At 45.1% G+C, this 20273-nt stretch overlaps 2 protein-coding genes across 3 annotated transcripts; one reads left to right on the top strand and one right to left on the bottom strand.

Annotated features, from left to right (window-relative positions):
- Window positions 1–90: 90 nt before the first annotated feature.
- On the top strand, window positions 91–10264 carry ALKBH2 (alkB homolog 2, alpha-ketoglutarate dependent dioxygenase). The gene is made up of 5 exons (XM_072351256.1): window positions 91–402; window positions 6486–6684; window positions 6818–7260; window positions 7892–7998; window positions 10129–10264. The coding sequence occupies exons 1-3, from the start codon at window positions 186–188 to the stop codon at window positions 7158–7160; spliced, it is 759 nt and encodes a 252-aa protein (XP_072207357.1). The 5' UTR covers window positions 91–185; the 3' UTR covers window positions 7161–7260; window positions 7892–7998; window positions 10129–10264.
- A 625-nt stretch (window positions 10265–10889) lies between these two features.
- On the bottom strand, window positions 10890–18846 carry USP30 (ubiquitin specific peptidase 30). 2 transcript variants are annotated; one of them, XM_072351254.1, is made up of 13 exons: window positions 18742–18846; window positions 18518–18627; window positions 17968–18150; window positions 17343–17446; window positions 16376–16474; window positions 15622–15664; window positions 15393–15487; window positions 14582–14641; window positions 13947–14033; window positions 13393–13473; window positions 12198–12417; window positions 11896–12004; window positions 10890–11154 (listed from the first exon to the last, which is right to left on the bottom strand). In XM_072351254.1, the coding sequence occupies exons 1-13, from the start codon at window positions 18792–18794 to the stop codon at window positions 10890–10892; spliced, it is 1509 nt and encodes a 502-aa protein (XP_072207355.1). In that variant the 5' UTR covers window positions 18795–18846. The 2 variants fall into 2 exon arrangements, with proteins under 2 accessions (XP_072207355.1, XP_072207356.1); XM_072351255.1 differs by lacking the exons at window positions 18518–18627; window positions 18742–18846 and adding an exon at window positions 18329–18458.
- Between the last annotated feature and the right edge of the window lie 1427 nt (window positions 18847–20273).

The following is a 20273-nucleotide window of genomic DNA, read 5'->3' on the forward strand; positions in this document are numbered from 1 at the left end:
AAAGCTCGCGCAAGCGTCGGGGGCGGGGCTGGGAATGGCAAGGGGGCGGGGCTTAGGCAAAGCGCATGCGCACTGCTTCGGGTGCGGACTTCCCGCCTCTGGGCGCTCCCTCAGGGAGGGCGGTTCTTCAGGGCCCGGTGCCCGCCCCGCACGGCCGGCGGTTCCACGTCTTATTCCTTCTGCCTATGGATCGATTCGTGGTTAAACGTGCTGCTGAGGAACCGGGGGGTGATGGCAAGAAGCCCCGGTTGGAGGAGGCGGCGGGCGGCCTGCGCCATCCCTCAATGCCCGCTCAGGAGATCCGCGCTCAGGGCCTGAGCCTCGAGTACCGCCTCCTCTTCGGCCGGGCCGAAGCTGACGCGATCTTCCAGCAACTGGAAAAGGAGGTGGAGTACTGTATTGGTTTTAAATGTACAGATGGAAACAAAATGTACAGAAGGTATATAAGTGAATGAGTAAAGGGAAAACTCACCAACGGTGGTGCCTTGACTGAAGCAGCTGAGGCAGTCCTCCCTGGTGAGCGATCTCCAAGAGATACTGCTCCAGTGGGAGTCAGCCCTTAAATGAGGTCTTCAGAGGGGATGGAGTCAAGCTCCACCCCTTCCGGGAGCACAGCTACATCACTCTCACCTGTGCTCCCACAGCTGACCCCATACTTGCCTCAGCTGATTAATCAGAGGTTCAGGCTGTGATTACCAATCTCCCATACACTCCACCCCTTCACAGCGTGAACCAATGATTAGGTGAGTTTTCCCTTATCACAGAGACCCAACGCGACGCTGATACAATTTCCCGTCGCACCGAATGCTGATGTTATTCAAATGATGATTGGATGGGTATTCACGATCTTCCGTGGGCCAGTGCTTGATAGATGTTACTGGAGACAAGCCATCTCGAGGTGCAGGTCCATTTGCGTTTCATCAGTCCACACAAATTGTTCTCTGATGGTCCTAGAGGCTTAGAATCTTAGGGAGAGTAATACAGATGTTTCAAGGGTACCAGGAGAGGAAGGTCTGCCCTCCAGGGCAAGATACAGGCCGTATTCTTGTCTTGGGTCAATACTTCTGCTCGCACCGGATTATGTCCCGGCCTCCGATACCATACCCTCTGGCCAGATATCTGTGGCTGTATAACTATATCTGGCACCAGAGGAGGAGTCCTGATCTGCCATAGGGACATGATGGGTGTCCCTTTAGCAATAAAGACCGGAGTATTGACCACGATGTCAGTAGGCCATGTACCTATCACCGAGGGGGTAACTGAACCTCCCACCTCCAATAGTCTCCCCCAAGGTGCAAGTAGGCCACACCACTTGGGTCCTACTTGCACCTTCCAGGGCCAATTTATCTTATGGATTCCTGGTTTTAGATTCTCAGGGGCAGGGAGCAGAAGATTATTGTCATTACCAACCTGCGGTTTTACCTCATTATCAGCACCTGTAATTTGAATCCTAAGAGGGGAGGCCCATATAGTGTGTAACATTTTCAGAGCACTGGGTCTGCCATCCCGAGGTCTTTCGTTCAAGTCCCGCAGGGTTTCGTATAATCTTTTTGTCCACCCCTGCAGGGACTGGGAGTCTGTCTTCAGGGCAGCCTTAAGAATACCATTGTAGCGTTCAATAAGGCCTGCCCCTGTTGGATTATATGGCAGATGGAATCGCCATTCAATGTTGTTCTCTTCTGCCCAGCGCTGTATCATCGCTCCAGTAAAGTGAGTCCCTTGGTCGCTCTCGATGACTTGAGGTGTCCCATATGCAGACATCAGTTTAGTGAGTGCCTTAATTGTATATGCTTGATTTGCCTTTGGTACGGGATAGGCTTGCAGCAGTCCACTTACAGTATCAACGCAGGTCAGGGCATATCTCGCCCCCTCAGACCGAGGGAGGGGCCCAATGTAATCAACCTGCCATCTCTGAAGAGGACTATATCCTCTAGCAATGTGGGATGTTGTTTCAGGCAACGGTCTTGGTCTCATCTTCGAGCAAGCGTCACAGTCCTGACATGCTTGGACGATATCAGATAGCTGTACAGGCAGCCCCCATGCTTTAGCAGCTGCCCACATTATCTTTTGTCCCGCATGCCGTAGCTTCTGATGTAACCATCGGGCAATATTTTCGGATTGTGAATTCCCAATCCATCGAACTCGGGCCAGTGTGTCCGCTTCATCGTTTCCTGGTGACTGCAGGGGTTGATGACCAGAGACATGGTAGACACATACCGTCCTGTGTTTGACTGTATTCCAAATGTCTACCCACATGTCTTTCCCCCAGATCGGTCGGGCGTGGATAGTCCATTCCTGGGTAGCCCACTGCGTAATCCACAGAGTAAGCCCCCGGTACACGGCCCAGCTATCCGTACAGATGTTCAGGATGCCATCACCAGGTTCTTTAGTTATAACCATCCACACGGCTCGTAATTCTGCCCATTGGCTGCTCTGACCATCCCCCTCATCAAACCAGATTGTCTCAGTAGAGGGATGGTATGCTATAGCTCGCCACTTGCTCGGGTTGCCTCTGCTGGACCCATCCGTATACCAGGCATCTTCAGGAATAGGATATCTTCCTTCCTGAACAGGGCTCTTCTCTGGTGGAGCGACCATTGGTTCTTTCGGCGTATCACTGCGATATGTCACTGGGCCTAAGATCTTCTGTAATTCCTCCTTGAGTGGAGACGAAGACAAGCTGCTTCTTTGACTTAGATAGGCGACCCATCGTGCTACCGTCTGTGCTTGGGCCACCCCTGTCTTAGGAAGGTGAGTTAAATCTCTTACCCACCCCTGGATCGGTAATGTAGTTTTAACTATAACCTCTGCTGTTTGCGTTATTGGCTCTACCGCTTGTAACGCTGAATAGGCAGCCAATAACTGTTTTTCAATCATGCTGTATCTTTCTTCTGCTCCGTGCCAAACCTGAGACCAGAATCCAATGGGGGTTCGAACAGAACTCTGGCGTTGCCACAGGCCCCAGCCAAAACCATCCTGGGTAACATGAACGTCTAGTTCAGCTGGGAGGGTCGGATCAAATATACCCAATGCCTGGGCTTGTTTAACTGCCAGCTTTGCCTGTTGAAAAGCATCTTGTTCTACCTTCCCCCAGTTCCACGATTGACCCTTCTTGGTAAGCTTATACAATGGCCTCAACAACTGAGCTAAGTGAGGTATAAAGGAGCGCCAATACCCTAATATACCTAAGAACTCTTGTAGCTGTTTTGATGTTGTAGGGACTGGGAACGCTTGGACTTTATCCACTACTGCACTGGGTAGTACTTTGGTTTTCCCGGACCAAATTACTCCCAGGAATTTTACAGATAGCCCCGGACCTTGCACCTTCTGTGGGTTTATAGCCCACCCTCTCTTTTGCAGATAAGCTATCAATAAATCTGCTGCTTGTCTCACCGCCTCTAATGAATCGGATGTTAACAGGAGGTCATCAATATAATGATATAAATTTACATTATGTGGCTTCTGCCACTTAGCCAGATCACGCGCCACCAAATTATGACAAAAAGTAGGTGAATGCACGTACCCTTGCGGCAGAACCTGAAAAGTCCACTGCCTGCCTTCCCATGTGAATGCAAACTGGTCTTGTGATTCTTCACTAATCGGAATACTGAAGAATGCATTCGCTAAGTCTAGGACACAGTGATACGTTTTAATTTCTCTACTTAGTGTGTCCATTAGGGAGGCAATATTGGGTACGGCTGCATGAACGGGCGGCGTGACCTTGTTTAATTCCCTGTAATCCACTGTCATCCTCCATGTTCCATCCGATTTTCGCACTGGCCATATTGGGGAGTTGTACGGGCTATGTGCAGGCCTTATAATACCCACTCTTTCTAATTCCTGCACTGTTTTTGTTATTTCATCCTGCCCACCTGGGAGTCTGTACTGTTTTACATTAGTAATCCGATGTGGCTTGGGCAGACAAATAGGCTCATGTTTTGCATGGCCTCTCAATATTGTCTGAATTGCCCGGATACTAATGCATCTCTGCCGCAACCGGAACTCTCCCACTGTTGTGTGGAGAGCCAGACCCCACAAGATATCAATTCCCAATATGTACTCCGGAATTGGAGCAATAGATACCTTGTACTCCCGTGGTGGGAGGCGCCCGACCCCCAATTTTACCCAAGTTTGGGTGACTGGAACGGTCTGTCCCCCAAAACCTCCAATCATTACTTTGTTCCCTCTGAATTTTGTTGGGTCTCCGTAAATTATAGATGTTTCCGCCCCCGTATCAACGAGGGCCATAACCTTCTGCACATTTTCTCGGGACCAATATATTGTCAATTCCACATAGGGCCTCCGGTCCCGTCTAGAGGCCCTAGGGTGACTGACGTCCCTCATCACGCCATAAACTGGGCCAGATTCAAGTCTTTTACCTCTGATGCCTCTGGTACTGTGACCCGAGGCACCTGAGGTGGCCTCTTTTTCCTATTTGGCACGATAAAGTCTTCTAGATTCCAAACTGTTGTTGGTCGTCGTTCTATAAGCCTTATCCCCGGTCTTTTGGGGCGGTTTTGAAATTTTTGTTCATCCTTCAGCTGTTTCCACAACTGAAGCAGAACGTGATTGGGCTGCCCATCAATTTTGGCAAATTGAACACCTGCTCGGAGTAGATCATTAAACATTTGTTTTCGGGACACCCTAATGGGTCCCGTCCGAGGGGTTCGTGGAGCCGATCTCCTGGCTCGGGCTATTGGAAAAACTTCAGAATCTTCAATTACTCTAATATTGCGCTTGGTTCTTAGGCGCTCCGTTTCCCCCAGGTCCGCTACCAATTGGGCAGCATGCTGGACTGCTGCCTCTGCGGCCACTAGAGGATTCAATATAGAAACCAATGTTCCATACATATGTGAGGGAGCCTGTTGTAAGATTAGGTCCCTCATTCCCGCGGAAAACTTCACCATGTCCGGACTAACAGATACATCTTCATAGACAGCCTCTCGCATGCCTAGTTCCCGGATATAATTTTGTAGGTCTTCCATAGAAGACCACATTCCTGTATGTATTGGCATGTCTGTTTTATTTGACCATACCATACGGCAGGCAGCCATTATCCAATCTACGATCGAATGATTCTCTTCAGGGAACTGGGACCCTGAGTACAATCTCTGCCTCAGGGCAGGATGGACTGTTATAGTTGCTAGTTTAGATACCTCGGAGCCGCTAACTATTACACTTTCTGCTCCCGAGTCCCATAATCGTAACAGCCAGGCTGGGACACTTTCCCTTGGTCTTTGCCTGAAGCGCTGTACTAGATCCATAAGTTCGGTGGGTGTATATGGACGTGCTGTTACGTGTAAATAGGAGTCAGCAGGGGTCCATTGATCAGGAGGCACCCCTGCTGGTCGCTCCTGGACTTTTTTTGTTTTTTGGGTTACCATAGGACGGACTTCTAATAAGTCCGTCTTAAGTGGCTCTTCTAGGTCAGATTTAGTGACCTTAGTTTGATCCGATGTTTCAGGATCCTTACTATCATCCATTGTAATATATCTAATTTGGGGGGTGTTTGAAAAAAATGATGAATTTTTCCCCGTTAATAGATTAATTTCGCCCTCCAATTTTTCAATGCGGGCTTTTAATAATTGATTTTCATGTTCAATCTTATCTGATTTAACCTCTGCCTGATTTAAAGCATTCAATAAAGGCCAAGCAGCCATGGATGCAGCCATTTGCCTTTCTTTGGTTGTCAAAATATCTTTTTGCAACCCCTGAAAGTATTCAGTTAGATGGTAAGGGGACATATTGCCCGTTACCCGTAAGGGCCCCCATTGTTCGATAATCGTCGCTAATTGAAAATATGGGGACGCCTCAAACCCTGGTATTTGTCCAGGGAGGATTTTCCCTAAGGGGGTGATCTTCTCCCCCTTGAACCAGCTAAACACATTCCACAGGAAAGACATTTTTTTTTTTCCGATATTCGCAGGCTCCTGCCTGGCTCGCCAAATGTATTGGTTTTAAATGTACAGATGGAAACAAAATGTACAGAAGGTATATAAGTGAATGAGTAAAGGGAAAACTCACCAACGGTGGTGCCTTGACTGAAGCAGCTGAGGCAGTCCTCCCTGGTGAGCGATCTCCAAGAGATACTGCTCCAGTGGGAGTCAGCCCTTAAATGAGGTCTTCAGAGGGGATGGAGTCAAGCTCCACCCCTTCCGGGAGCACAGCTACATCACTCTCACCTGTGCTCCCACAGCTGACCCCATACTTGCCTCAGCTGATTAATCAGAGGTTCAGGCTGTGATTACCAATCTCCCATACAAGTACTTCAAAGGTAAAGCAGCCGAGCGGGAGGGGCTGAGCCTGTAGAGTCAGCGTGATCGGGTTGGAAGGGACCCCAAAGCCCCCCCTGCCGTGTGCTGCTGCCCCCCAGCTCAGGATGCCCAGGGCCCATCCATGGCATCGGGCACCTCCAGGGATGGGGCACCCACAGCTCAGGGCAGCACCGCCAGGTGGGTTCGTTTTGATCCGTGTTGTTTCAACAGGTGAACAGACGAAGTTGCACGTGTTTGGCAAGTGGCATCGTATCCCCAGGAAGCAGGTGACCTACGGAGACCCCGAGTTAACGTACACTTACTCAGGTGTCACCTTTTCACCTAAGCCGTGGATCCCAGTTCTCAACCACATCAGAGATCGCCTCATTTTGGAGACGGGACATACTTTTAATTTTGTTGTTATTAACAGGTGTGTCTGATTTCCAATCACATCCAGCAGCTCGTTCCTATGGAAAGTTGCTTGGTGTATTGACAGATCACCAAGGAGTGGTTGGACATTCATTTTGCTGGACTGACAGGTGACCTAATTATTCTGTTTACAGATATAAAGACGGCGAGGACCACATAGGTGAACATCGAGATGATGAGAAGGAGCTGGTCCCACGCAGCCCTATTGCATCAGTGACCTTTGGAGCCTGCAGAGACTTTGTTTTCAGGCACTGCGATTCCAGAGGGAAGAATGCAACACGGCACATTAAGCCCATCAGACTGCAGCTAGAGCATGGCAGCCTGCTGATGATGAAGTACCCCACTAACGTGTACTGGTACCACAGCCTGCCCATCCGCAGGAGAGTGCTTGCTCCAAGAATTAACCTGACATTTCGGAAAATGATGCCTGTTGACAAAAAAAGTGAGATAGTCAGCAATCAATCACCTGGTCCATAGACCCCGAATGGTGAAGTTTTCCTCCTTGATATAGCTGTCCATATCTCAATCAGGCTGTGTTTGATGATCCAAGGCATTAAACCAGGAGATAGCGTGCTTGGTAACTTGCTAATAAATTCTGCAACTACTTTAAATGCCAGGAATACTTTCAGTAAACAGTTGCTGTAGTCCTGCTGATACACCGGTTATTAATGAGTAATGCTCCTGTTTTGGTCAGGATGAAATTTCTTCTCACATAATCTTAAATTTAGCCACTTTTTCAGAAAGTCCAAAATATTTTACATCCTTGAAGCAGTGAAATAGTTCATAAAGACCATTAAAGCGTGAGGTGTAATCATTTAGAGTGAGCCTGTAAGCTGGTGGTATTCAATGGGTGACGCTTTCTTGGCTGCTCTGTCAATGAGCTTGCTTGGTTTTATTAAATAAAACAAATGAGACTGACATGAAAAGATGATTGCTAAGATATCGATGCAGTGAGTGCGGTATGTTTTGCAGTCACTATGATTTGTCTGCATCTATTCCTCTGCTGCTTTACCTCCTCTGCTTGCATGGGTTCTTTTGGGCAGCAGTGTGGTGGGACAGAAAGACATCTGAGGTGCCTCTTCTTCACTTGGTCCTATGTACAGAAACCAGGGAGCATAAGGTGACTTTTGGGGGAAGATGTTTTCTATGGACAACAGTGTGAAAAGCTATCACTTCTGAGAGTATCTTTTCTAAACAATTATCCCTAGGGGATCCATTCTGACTGCCTGAAAGCCATTCCCATCTGTGCTGCACCCTACTGGAATGGGGAAAGAGTGTCCAAAGTCTCCACCGGGTCTTAAGGAATCAAGCAATGGTAAGTACTGAGCAAACAACATGAGCTGATCCGTGTGTAAGTGTGCTTAGGAGCGTGTGGGTGAGTGATGGGCTGTAGCCTTCAGCCTCCTGGGGCTGTGGAATTAACAGCAGCTTAGAAAAATTGGTATTGGAAATTCTTCTGTATTTATTGTGAAGAGCTCCTGCAGGAATGCACCCAGGGAAGGTGAAGTGCTGCTTTTATCAGATATGCTGCGTATATATCTGATAGGTCGGTCTTGAAGAAATCAGCACATATGGACAGTTCCTTTTTCTATTAAGCTTGTTCTTTTATTGTTACTGTACAGTTACAAAAATACCCTGAAGTGAAAATGCAACTTCAGACAGCAGTGCAGTGCTGTGACTCTTAACATCACACTTCTTTAAATAACACACAAAATAAAACAAGAATTATCCAGACACAGAGATGTCATCCCAGAGGTCTAATCTGATGTTTTGTAACCTCCTGCATTTTATTAACACCTTTTCTATCATGAAAGCTTGTAACAAGGAACGATATTGGATGAAGCCCAGTGACTTCAAAAGGTGAAGATGGCAAACATCTGCAAAGGCTTTGAGCTCACAGTAGACTGAGTATCTAGCACAGGACTGGGCCTGAGGTTCTGTCACTTGCTTCCTTCCTCACACTGAGGGCTAAACCAAGGCTGCCTGCTCCTTCCCAGCAGCAAAAGCTACAACAAATGCTGCCTGTTCAGCCCTCACCTGTGCAGCCTTTCAGGAAGGTTTCAGAGTGAACGTGAGCAGGTTATCAATGTCACGCTAATCAAACTGACCCGACAGAAAGCAGCTCTATGCAAAGTACTGAACATGCAAGTTAGCAATGTTTTGGGGCTTTATGTCACTGTTAGAAGCTAATGAGTTTAAGACTGTTAGCCAGTTGTGTGTGCGTGTTCTGACTCACCTCCAGCATTGCTGCTTCCTACACAAAATGACCTGAAGATGAACTTCACAAAACCTTTTAACAGCCCCTAACTGAGAACAGGCTTTGCAGAGTATACACTGTTGGGTAGCGGAAATGTTTGGAAGCTTTCAGGTGCAAACTATAGCCCTGCTGGAATGAGGTGCTTTATGGAGCTCCTGCACTCCCATGCTGCTCAAAATGGGGGGGTTTTCCTCTCCTCTCAGCTTCTGCAAGTCTGTTAGATTTCACCTCAATGGCCAGGACATTGCTGGCATTTTGCAACCATTTTTCCCCCCCCCTCTTTATTTTTAATCATTAACATAGAAAAGTTAAAACCATGCTACCAATAGCCTAGCCTAGACAGGGAGGCTTCTCACTAATTGCTATCTCTATTGATTTATAAAGAGTGTTTTATGTATCATTACTTTGAAACAATGTGAGTGTAGTAAACATTCTCATATACATCTATTATTATTTCAGCTGGTTCTGAGACTTCATTAAGGATCTCTGAACGCCTGGGAGCTTCAGGCGGTGATATGAATATATGAGGTACAAAGTTACCTAAAAAAAAACTATGAAGATAGTTATGATTTGAAAACTTAGTTGCTGTTTTACACCAAAAAATCCAGTCTGAGGTTTTTTTTTTTTCCCCTCCCAGTTACAATTATAGAAAAGAGCTAAAAAACAGTCTACATATTTTATTCCTGATCATTTTAAAGCAGTCAAAAGTAGCTTCTCTTCTCCATCCGTGCTTTGAGATCTTATATGGAACACGTTAAACAATCTAGAGCAGCAAAGTACAGTTTCTATTTGTATGGAAATCTGCATGTCTAATGCACTGACACCAGAATTTCCAGACTGCCTTACCAAACAAGTGCCCACCTGTCCAGATTCAATTCTCTATGCTCTAATTTTACAAGGACTCTTGGGTTGCTGTTTATCTCAGCTCCCAGTCACAACCAGTATAAGCTCTAATGCTCAGCTGCAAGCCTGACAACATAGATCCAAAAAGGGCTGAAGACAAATGACAGTTTTTAGCATTAAAATAGGAAGGGCACATCTAGAACACCAATCACAGTAGCCTTGAAGTTAACGGTATTAAAAGCTGTAGTCCATACTACAAGCATTAGTATTCAGCAGTTTCAGAGTGACCAAGAAAATTACGATATTGACAGCTAGCAAACACTTCTGTCTTCATTTCACTTGTAGTGCAAAGATATGGAGCAGCAAGTCGGGGTATCAGCTCTAAACTGATAAAAGACCTGGAAAAAGGAAACTGCTGTCTGAACCGGTACTTCCATGGTATATAAAGAACTGAACTCTTAGGAAAACAGTGGAGAGGGAAGGAAATTGTTTGGGTCATGGATGTTAAGTAAGGAGGCCTTGTTTTCTTCACTGGCTGGAATAGCAGGAGAAATCTGCTGCCGTTCTGTTCATCCCATCATCTTGAACACCTATCAGAACACAGCTGGCATGCAGTGGACTCAGACAATGGTAATCGATTCAAATAAACTCAAGGCACTTTGTTTCTTAAATCATTGCCTTTGATAACAGTAGCTTCCCAACAACTGCTTCGGGGGCTCCCTTGTTCAGAAACGTCTGCAGTGAAGTGTATAGGATTCCACATCTCCTCTTGAAAACATACATGTGTTCAGGATATGGAAAGCAGCCTTGGAAAGTCAGTTTTGAGATGTCTGTCTCGGAGCTGTGATACTGACAGAATTACTACTGAACAGAACAAATGCTTATCTGATACAAAGACACTTTTGGACTGCACGACGTTAGCAGACCAACTTTGGGTAGCATAATTTTGGTACAAAACTAACTCCCAGCAAGAGCCAGCTGCTGCCATAGAGGGAGGGGAAAGTTAAAGGGCCTGTGGTGGATTATTTGCATAACAGACAGGAGGTGCAACTGTGGATCTCAGCAGAGGAATCTGGTCAGTTTTTGTCCTCCTCCAGCTCTCTTAATCACTCTTCAGGCCTCAACTCCAAACTCTGGTGCTGTACCCTTGAGTGCACGCGCTCGTAGAACAGCAGGTAAGCGCTAGAGGAAAGGACCTCCTGCAAGCTAGCTTTGCGAACCGTATCATCTGAAATCCATAACCACTGATTGCTGACAGAGAGCGGGTTCTTTGAAGAAGGCGGAGAGCGGCGATAAGTCACAAAGTGTCCGGAATGCATGTCTCCATGGTGCACAACTACTGCCATCAGCCGGTAAAGGTACACAGGGGGACTGAGAGAGAAACGAGATTAAAGGGTCAGCATTTAGTTCTTACAGCACTGTTCATGGACAGAAAAGAATGTGATTCTTAAAAGAGGTTAAATTATGGTGGGTAATCCACAGATAGCAACGGGTATATTTTAAAGACTTGCTCTACAACCATCTTCATAGCAAGTGGTTGGCACAGAACGTTTCCTCGCTTCTCATTCCCTAAAGTGACTGTGGGGGATGCATTCCCCATGGGATAATAACAGAACATTGGTCGCAGGACTGAAAAGAAGGGAGCTTTCTCAAACACAGATCATCACCATAAGCATCAAGACTGGATTTATTAAGTAGAATCACGGCAGCTGCAATTGAGATTGTTAAATAGAACTCTTACAGGTTGTTTTTTATCAATAATGGAAGATTTTCTTGCAATAGTATGAAGAAACTAAACAACTCTCAGGGTAATGGTTAAAAGAAGGGATAGCAGAAAAACAGCATGAATGAGAGTATGGCAATCCAGAAGGATCATTGCTGCATGCTGAACTAAAGAAAGGAGATTGAGTTCGCTCTGCAACAAGCTATACTCCCTTTCTTAGTAGGACAGGAATGGAGCCAAAGACAATCAGCAAGGAGAAAACAATTATCTGCACAGGAACTAGGATAGATGTTAAGTTCTATGACTACGCAGCCATTTGATAAAGGCAATAAAGGAAAGCATAATTCAAACAGACAGAAATACAAACAGGGTCCACATCTCTCACTTACCTGCATTCAGGGAATGCAGTGAGTGGAAAAGTTCCCGAGGACATTAAAAGTGAAGAGGAGCAGGCCCCATTCATAAGGAGCGATTTGGTACCACTTGTCTGTTCTGCATCTGCAAAACAAAGCAGACATTGGTAATTTAACTAAAATGCTACCACAAGTATTGCTAATAACTGCTTCTGTTTCTACAGTGTTGTCACAGAATGTGAAGGTAGTTTGCTTATTTTAATTCATTACATATCACAGTCTCTTACAGATGAGACATGTATGATATCTAAAGATGAGAGGTAAATACAGGTAAATACCTGAAGGTTTTCCTGCTGTCCCATCCTTTGTTCCAGGTTTTGTCTCTTCAGAGCTTTTCTGATTCAGATCATTCTGAGTTGATTTATGAACAGGAATGTGATATTTGTAGATGTCCATGATTAAGAACTCATTGAACTGTACGTGTTCATGACGTTTCAGAGGAGTACCTTGGTTTGACCAGCTCAGTCTTTGCAGATGGATACACAAACACTGAGGGAGCTTCAAAGATCCATATAAAAGAGAAGTCAAAATACGTTTTAAGTGAAGAGAAACAGCTGTTAAAAGCATTCTAATGGAACTAAATGGTGAGTGCAGTAGATAAGGAATTAAGTCACTGAACTGTTGCTCCTCTATGTGCTATTTCTGTATGTAAGCTTGCTGCAATGCTATTTCTGAGTCACGAGAAAAATCTCACAACTTTTGAGATCTATACTAGTGCTTATATTGCTCACTAGGCAGAAGGATAGAGCATGTTAATTATTGTCTCCAAATGGGGGAAGGAAAAAGAAGGAAAAATCACACACATTCCTAAAAAGCCCATCTCATTTAGTGAGGTAGGAATGAGCACCGAATTTGTGTCAGTAAGTTGCTGCCAGGCATTTGCTGATATGCCATAAATAATGGCATCACACAGTAAGAGTACCCAGGGAAAAAAGGTCAAGGAGTTATAAATATCTGACAGACAAAGTCATGCCAAGGCTAGCCTTTGTCAGTAAGGGAACTGTATTATGAATGGCCCTGCATTGTATGATCACAGAACAAGAAACTTGTAAGAACCTCTAATATAAATCTCTCTTGTTCTTTATGACTCTTCTTTAAACCTTTATTTAGAACATTTTAACTCTGAAGTGCACAAATTATCCTACAAATAGGTTGTATATATGAGTTGCTTTACTTACCAAGGGAATAAAAAACTAACACAAGACAAGCAAACTGCACCTAAGCCAAACTCAAGTGTTTTGCTGAATAACAGTAGAACACTCACGTTCTTTAAGCTAAAGAGTTCAGAGCTTTGTTGGATTGAGGCTTCAATGCCTACAAATGTTTAACAAAAAGCTGTCTTTTTTTCCTCTTTTTAAGGAGAACAGAGAATTGTAATAAGTAGCAGAAGTAGACATTAAGCAAACAGATCGAATAAAGAGATTACTATTTAATAGGATTTAAAAATGGATTTGGAGGGTCAGCTTGCCTTACCTTCCCTAGCTTTAATTGCTTAACAAATGTTGTTCTCTGGTTTTCTATGCTCTGTCCATTCAGAGTCCCTTCTGCCTGAATCTGAAAACAAAGGGAAAACAGAGATGTCTGATTACAAACAATAATCCTGCTGCAGGTTTGCATGCTGCATACCAAGCTATTCTTTGGTTGTGAATATCTTCTACAATTTACCTCTCTTGAGCTGTTGGCCTGTTCTGATAGATCCACGTTTTAACACAAAGTTGAGCAGAAACGAGCTCTTAGAAAACAAACCTAGTTTACACGTAGCTATTTCTATTAGGTTTCAAACAATCCATTTTGGCTTTCTATCATCAAAGTACAGGCAAATATAAAGTAATGTTTAAAAATGGGACTTTTTGTTTGTTGTTGTTCTCCTAAATATTATCTAAATACCAAATAAAGCACTTGTAAGTTTTATTATGTCAACAATAAATAAAGCTTCAAAATACTGTGGGATAATAACTCTATTTTAAGAATAAGAAATTCCAGGCAAGCCAGAGGCTTTCCTGAAGTCATGCATTACAATGACATACTTTAGTGCAGTTGTCACACACAACATCCTTCACAGATTCAGAGGAGATGAAGTGATGGAGGCAGTGATCCAGTGTCATGGGATGACCCTTAAAACAACAGCAAAAGGAATTAATTACAGACATAAGGTAACTGTTACAGTACAAAGGTCCTGCATATTTTGCCCCCAGCTCTACAGTGTTTTATCATTTAAAGATCTTCACAAAGCCAGTGAGAAACAGAAACTACTTCCAGTTGAATGCACTTGGTCCAAAAGCCTGTGCTGGGTAACTGGCATGCTGTCACCACAGGGAGAGCACTGAAAGGTCATCTTCTGAGTCTGCCAGTAATGCACAACCCTCCGGGTGCAATCTGGTCTGTTCAAATTAACCAAAATAACACCCCAAATAATCCACTAGGAGAAAGAAAACTCAGTGCCAACAGTCACATCCATTATACTAATTGCTCATTTGACGCATTGCCTTAGTAGTAAAGTACTGTGTTAACACAACAAGATTGTTTATAAAGGCAACACTAGTTGTAGTAACACCTCACTTAGGTGTTACTGAGGCTGCAGAAGGATAATAGTGAAGATAAAGCCCTGATGGGAAGGCAGCAGACGTGCTGGCTGGGTCACCCATCAAAGACAGATACGTACCCACATAGCTGCTGGAATACTCAGTGAGAGACTGTCAAACGTATCGTACCTCACAGGACTCTGCAAGAGAATATTTCAAATGCAGTGAGCAAAAAAAAATCTGCAGTGATCTAAAGAACAAAACAGGTCAATCACTGCCTCCCTACAGTGTCCTGCAAAGCAAGCATATCTGTGTATATCCAGTGGAACACCATTAAAACACTTGTTTCCCCACCAGCTGTAGTGCTAGGAAATACCTGACGCAGTGCACAAAGTACTACTTTGCCTGTTTCTACTGAAGCTGCCCCTGCTCACTTCTAAATTTGTTTGCATGTTTTTGAGAAGTACCTTTATAGCTGGATGTGTGAGTTACATTTATTTTCTGTATTTTTGCCTCATTCAGGTGATCTTCATTTCCTCAGGTGACTGCAACTTCATTTGCCTTTGCACGTGCCATCACAATACCACATGCTGAACGAATAGCTAGTCCTACAGTGCTACCCGTGTGAGTGGATTTTAGGTATATAATATCTGTGATATTGGATACTGAATGTAATAAAACAACTATTCAGCCTGATAAGATAGCTGTCATCCCCAGGAAGTGAATCACGCTTCATTTTCTTTGGTATGCTTAGCAATATTTTCTTGTTCAATATAAAATGCCATAATAAGTAGCTGAAAAAAAATAATGGCTGAAGCTGTTATTCCTGCAAATTACTGAGCTTAAACCAATTATGTTGGAAACAAGGGATGATGGTTTCACCTCAGAACGCACTCTGAATCTCAGGCATCATTTTTCATGTACACCTGCACACAACAAGCTTTCTTATACCTGGTGTTCACAGTGTTTGCAAACCATGTTGCTCGTCAGCCTTCCATGAAAAGGATGCTGAGACTTCCAGTGATTTGACATAGGAGGAAGAGATCCTGAAACACAAAGATGAAATCGTCCTTTTATTTTCAAAACATCCACGTCCATCACTATCGTTCCAAACTTTTGGCCTATTGTATAACACTATGACTTAATATCCATATTTCAGGATGGAAGAAAAAAAACATACCTCTTGTTCGGCAGCTTATTTGCTTTTGGGTTATTTCTGGTTGCTGCAGAGGAAGATAAAAGATACCATCAGCCCCACCTTAGAAAAGCTTAGATATTAAATACCTACTTATTTCATCCCTGATGTTAGAACATTGGTATGAGTTTTAGTGTCTTTGTAGTTGAAGAAGGCCAAAAAACTTGGTGCACAACAAAGTTCTGAGTGGCAAACAGCACAGTTCTAATACAATGAATGATTAACCTGTAGAATTCTGTGCCTGAGACTACTGAAATAATAGCAAGTTTTTTAGACCTTTTGTATATATTTTAGACAAAGAGATAGAAATCTTCCATCAGCATTAATGCTGAAGGACGAGCTGAAACTTCACCTCCAAATGCACTACTCTATAAACACCCATTTTGCAGTTTTCAGAGCCCTTTCCTGCATCAAGTCTAACAGATCAGAGTAAGTGATTGCACAAACTGCTGTTCTGTGCTGGTATTTTGCTAGTTTTTCAGTCCTTATGTTCAATAGATTTAGGGATGCAAAAGCCCTCACGCGAGCAGGGTCACAGTAGACTAAGATACATTTGCTTTCATATTTTTTTCCCCTTTGATTGCCTGGTCTGTTGATTTAATTCAGTCACAGCAGTAAAGAACAGCTTTGTAAACGCTGTGCTAATTTCTTCAGTTCCTTAACAGGCAACTTGATACTCGACACACTTAGGAATGCAGGCAGACTTCTGATAATGAAACAGCATTGGTAAAGGAGTCACCTCCAGTGAATGCACATCAAACAAATGTGTGACACGTGGCTGACGATCCCGTTCATCTTCCAACGAAGAGGTAAGGACATGAAATAGTTCATGAGCGTCCTATGAAACAGAGGCATAAGAGTTATAGGAAGCAAAACAAAAAGGAAACCCATCCAAACATACACCAGGAGTACTGATAGTGTAGGGCTACAGCACTGCACTAGGAAATTAAAGGGGAAAATCACCGCTTAGAGCTTATCTTACATGTTAATAGTATAGAGCTTATCTTACATGTTAATAGTAAGCAATTGTGCATCCGGTTTAACTTCTTACTGAAGTGTGCTCTATAAAACTGGATTTCCTAACAGCGGATATTATTAAAAATATTCTGGGCTGGATGAGTTTAAAAAGGCACTAAAATGATTGAAGGCAAAAAATAATGAATGCACAAACGCCTGCTTTCCTGGGTTTCAATAAAACCACCACTGAGATCTGTGCTATTTGGTCTGGCACTGAAACATAAAAGAAGAATACAGCCATATTTTATGAATGAGAAAATGGATTGAGTTTATCGACCAGCTGCACTTACTTTAGGGGCTAAAAATACTGAAAACAAGCCTTAGAAATCTCCTATGGGACTTTGGAAACAGTAATGAAGTTGAGTCCATCCCTGCAAGCAGAAGCCCTTCAGGGACAGGGAAGTTAGGGCTGTATCCCTTCTGTTTTAGTATCTCATACCAACTCAGGACGTACTAAGTAGGTTTGGAAGCAGCCAGGCTTTCCATGACAGATAGCAAACTGAAACTGCTGTTCATTAATCACGCAGTTGTTCTCCTTCACTTTTTAAAGCAAGCCTTTTTTGTACAGCAAAGATTCAGATCTGACCCCCAGTGCTATTAATGCTACTGCTTCAGGTTTCTGTTATTCCCACACCTAAGCACTGAACTTGTATATCAGGCTGTATATCTAACTCGAGTTTTGTAATCACCTGCTCTTCAAATGTCGAGATCTGCCACCTGTAAATCCTTAACACTTCTAATAAGCAGCTTGCATCCAGGACATCATCTTCTGTTACCTCTTGACAGGATAAAGCTTAAAAACATTGCATTTTAACATGTTAGCAGGAGCCACAAAGCATGGTTAGAACACAGGTCCGTGTATTTTACGATTCATGGGACTTCAGCACGATATAATTGATTACCATAAAGTTGATGAAGCTGGTTAGACAATGACAATCAAACGAGCATGTATTAATTGCCATTCTCATCTGACAGTGTCACTGACTGCATAGGTTCCCTTTGTCTAATACACATGTAAAGAGAAGAGCTTCCCAACTAACTGACACAGAGAGAGAATAAGCAATAACATAAGCACTGTCTGAAAAGATCACTTTACTAGTGGGTTAGGTAAAAAGGGGAACTCTAGATATCACAAAACCACCGACGTGAATGCCTCATTGTCCTTTTATCACTTACAAGCTTAAGTTTAGTGTGAACAACATCCTGAGACACTAAACTGAAAACAAAGAGGAACTCAGGACCGCCTGCTCTTCTTTAGGAAAGACTAATGTTGACGCTAAGTGCTTTTACCACAAGGTCAATAAGTTTGGGTACCTCTTAGGAGATGCAGCAGAGTGAGGGACAAGTACTGCTGCTGGCTGGCTTGCTTCTGTTCTGCCTTGTACTGCGCTGTGAACTCCTCCAGCCACCTGATGAACGAGGGGCACGAAGACAGGCCTTGCAGCAGGGAGTTCATGAAGCAGGTGTTCCCCAGGTTCAGCAGGCCAGGCACCAAGCCTGCCAATAGAGATGGTAGAGCTGACACAGTGCGGGCTGCACAAACCTCACTGTTATCACCGGCCAGTGAAATGGATTGGGAAATTACATCATTTCTGTTTGGTGCTGAAAACTAGGAGATTCTCACACCTATCCGATAAGTCCCAAGTATTAATAACAGATACAATTAATGCCTTACGTAAGGAACAAAAGTCCTTTGTTCAACGCAGACTGTTCCCGTGTGACAGCGGCCCGAACGTTAACTTCAGCTACAGCCCATCATCAGCTGAAGTTCCTAATGCCGAACGCAGATCATTGGCTGCCCGGGGAAACCCAACCCGGGCCAATGCCCTCAGGAACGGTCTCACCCTCCCCCGCCGCTCCCTACCTCTCCTCCGCTTCTTCCTCTCGGCGATGGGCCCCCATAGCACGTAGATCCCCGCCGCCACGGCGGCCGCCAGCCCCCCGATCACCCCCCAGCTCCGCATCGCCCTGTACCTGCACGAGGAGACACGGCGGCGGTCACCGGGGCGGCCACCCGACGGGGCTCGGGACGACGCTCGAGCCCCGCCCGCCGCTCCCCTCCCCACCCCTCCGAGCCCCGCTGCTGACCTGCCGCCCGTCCCGGCCCTCAGCGCCCGCCGCACGGCGCCGCCGGGCAGCATCGCCCCCCCGGAACCCAACCCTGCGGGACGGGCGGCACGACGGACAGGTAGAGCGCGGGTACCGGAAGTGGCGCGAGGGAGCCGGAAGTGACGCCATAAGCACGCACCGCGCCGGGCGGCCCCTAGCAACGGTTGCCATGGGCGCGGGTTGCTGAGCGCGGCGTGTGGTGAAGGCTGCAGTGCCTGAGCGGAAGGCCTTGCCCTGCACACAGCGCTGTCAGCTCTATCAGCGAGCTGCTCTAGGGCTCGTGTAACGAAAGCAGTGTTTCCCATCAGTGCAGCATGAGCGACACGTGCAGCTTCCGGGAGTACCTCGAGGTGGCAGCTGCAGACCGGGTTGTGGGCCTGGCAGGGAGCAGCGTCCTCCTCTTTCCACCTTCCCAAATGGATTCTGTGTTGCAGAGTGCATGAAGCACCTTTCAGCCCAGCCCTGCTTTGCCTGGCCTTGTTCCGTATGTGCCACAGCCTCAGAGAGCAGAGGGACAAGAGACTGAGTGAGGTGGGGAAGTGGCAGAAGAGAAGGGCCAGTGAAGCTGCCCAGCGCTCCTGTAAGTTGTACAGCACTGACATAATGCTCTGAATACATGAACAAAAGCACCAGGGTGCTGAGAGGACCAAACTTCCCTCCCTCCTGTTGTGGGCTTTACTGCGTTTCACTCACTGAGACGGAGCAGATTTCTCAGGTTCTATAAAACACTGAAGTCTGGTTCCTTTCACCCATGTTTTACTGAAGAGGAAAGTGTGGATGAATGAGATTTAGCTGCCAAAGCCTTTCGGGTTTTTATGTTATGGGCCAGGCTGCCAAATATATGCATCTGATCCACACGAAATGACACTGAGGTACCTGAGACATCCACAAGGTCTTGTGTGACCAACTCTGCAGTCTGGTCCTACACTAAATACATGCATGGAGGCTGCAGGACACTCATAGTTATATGAAATGAAGCTTTGTGTGAGCATCATGATTCCACTCTCACAAAGAATTACTCTCACAACTTTTAAGGCAGCTGAAACTCTGGCTCTACTGCCTGCGAGTCCTTTCCTATAGATACTAAAACCTGTTCATATCTTCAGTATTTAGTACCATAAACCGAGCCTTTGTGATAGCTGAACCAACTCTCAGTCCCATATTGAGCACACTTGGTTTGTCATACCCAGGCCAACCCTCTTGCGTCATCCATTTTAACACTGGTCTAAGTTTGCACGCCTTCTGTCTTATTCCTCACTATAATACTTCTCACCTGTCTTCATCTGAATTCCCCTTGTTGATTTCAGGCCATTTCTTTCATTAGTCAAACGTATTGTACACAGCGTTCACAGCTTATCTGGCTGCGTGGTGTTCCCCCAAAAGACCCTTTGCTAATATCATTTCAGGATCAGCAAATACCTTTGCTTGGCTTTCCTTATGGAAGTCCCAATGCTGCCCAGCTCATTTTCTACTGGCACTTTAGCATCCCTTTTGTGCCCCAACCCCACAAC

This window comes from Excalfactoria chinensis, chromosome 16 (assembly GCF_039878825.1).
Source record: "Excalfactoria chinensis isolate bCotChi1 chromosome 16, bCotChi1.hap2, whole genome shotgun sequence".
NCBI lineage: Eukaryota > Metazoa > Chordata > Aves > Galliformes > Phasianidae > Excalfactoria > Excalfactoria chinensis.

What these genes read in the sequence shown, in the direction of transcription:
- ALKBH2 (XM_072351256.1), top strand. Translation starts at nt 186, where the DNA reads ATGGATCGATTCGTGGTTAAACGTGCTGCTGAGGAACCGGGGGGTGAT. An exon ending in GGAGGTGGAGTACTGTATTG is followed by an intron (nt 403 to 6,485) that starts GTTTTAAATGTA and finishes TTGTTTCAACAG; the next exon opens with GTGAACAGACGAAGTTGCAC. An exon ending in AATTTTGTTGTTATTAACAG is followed by an intron (nt 6,685 to 6,817) that starts GTGTGTCTGATT and finishes TTCTGTTTACAG; the next exon opens with ATATAAAGACGGCGAGGACC.
- USP30 (XM_072351254.1), bottom strand. Translation starts at nt 18,794, where the DNA reads ATGCTGCCCGGCGGCGCCGTGCGGCGGGCGCTGAGGGCCGGGACGGGC. An exon ending in GAGGAAGAAGCGGAGGAGAG is followed by an intron (nt 18,151 to 18,517) that starts GTAGGGAGCGGC and finishes CTCTATTGGCAG; the next exon opens with GCTTGGTGCCTGGCCTGCTG. An exon ending in AATAAGCTGCCGAACAAGAG is followed by an intron (nt 15,488 to 15,621) that starts GTATGTTTTTTT and finishes TTTGTGTTTCAG; the next exon opens with GATCTCTTCCTCCTATGTCA.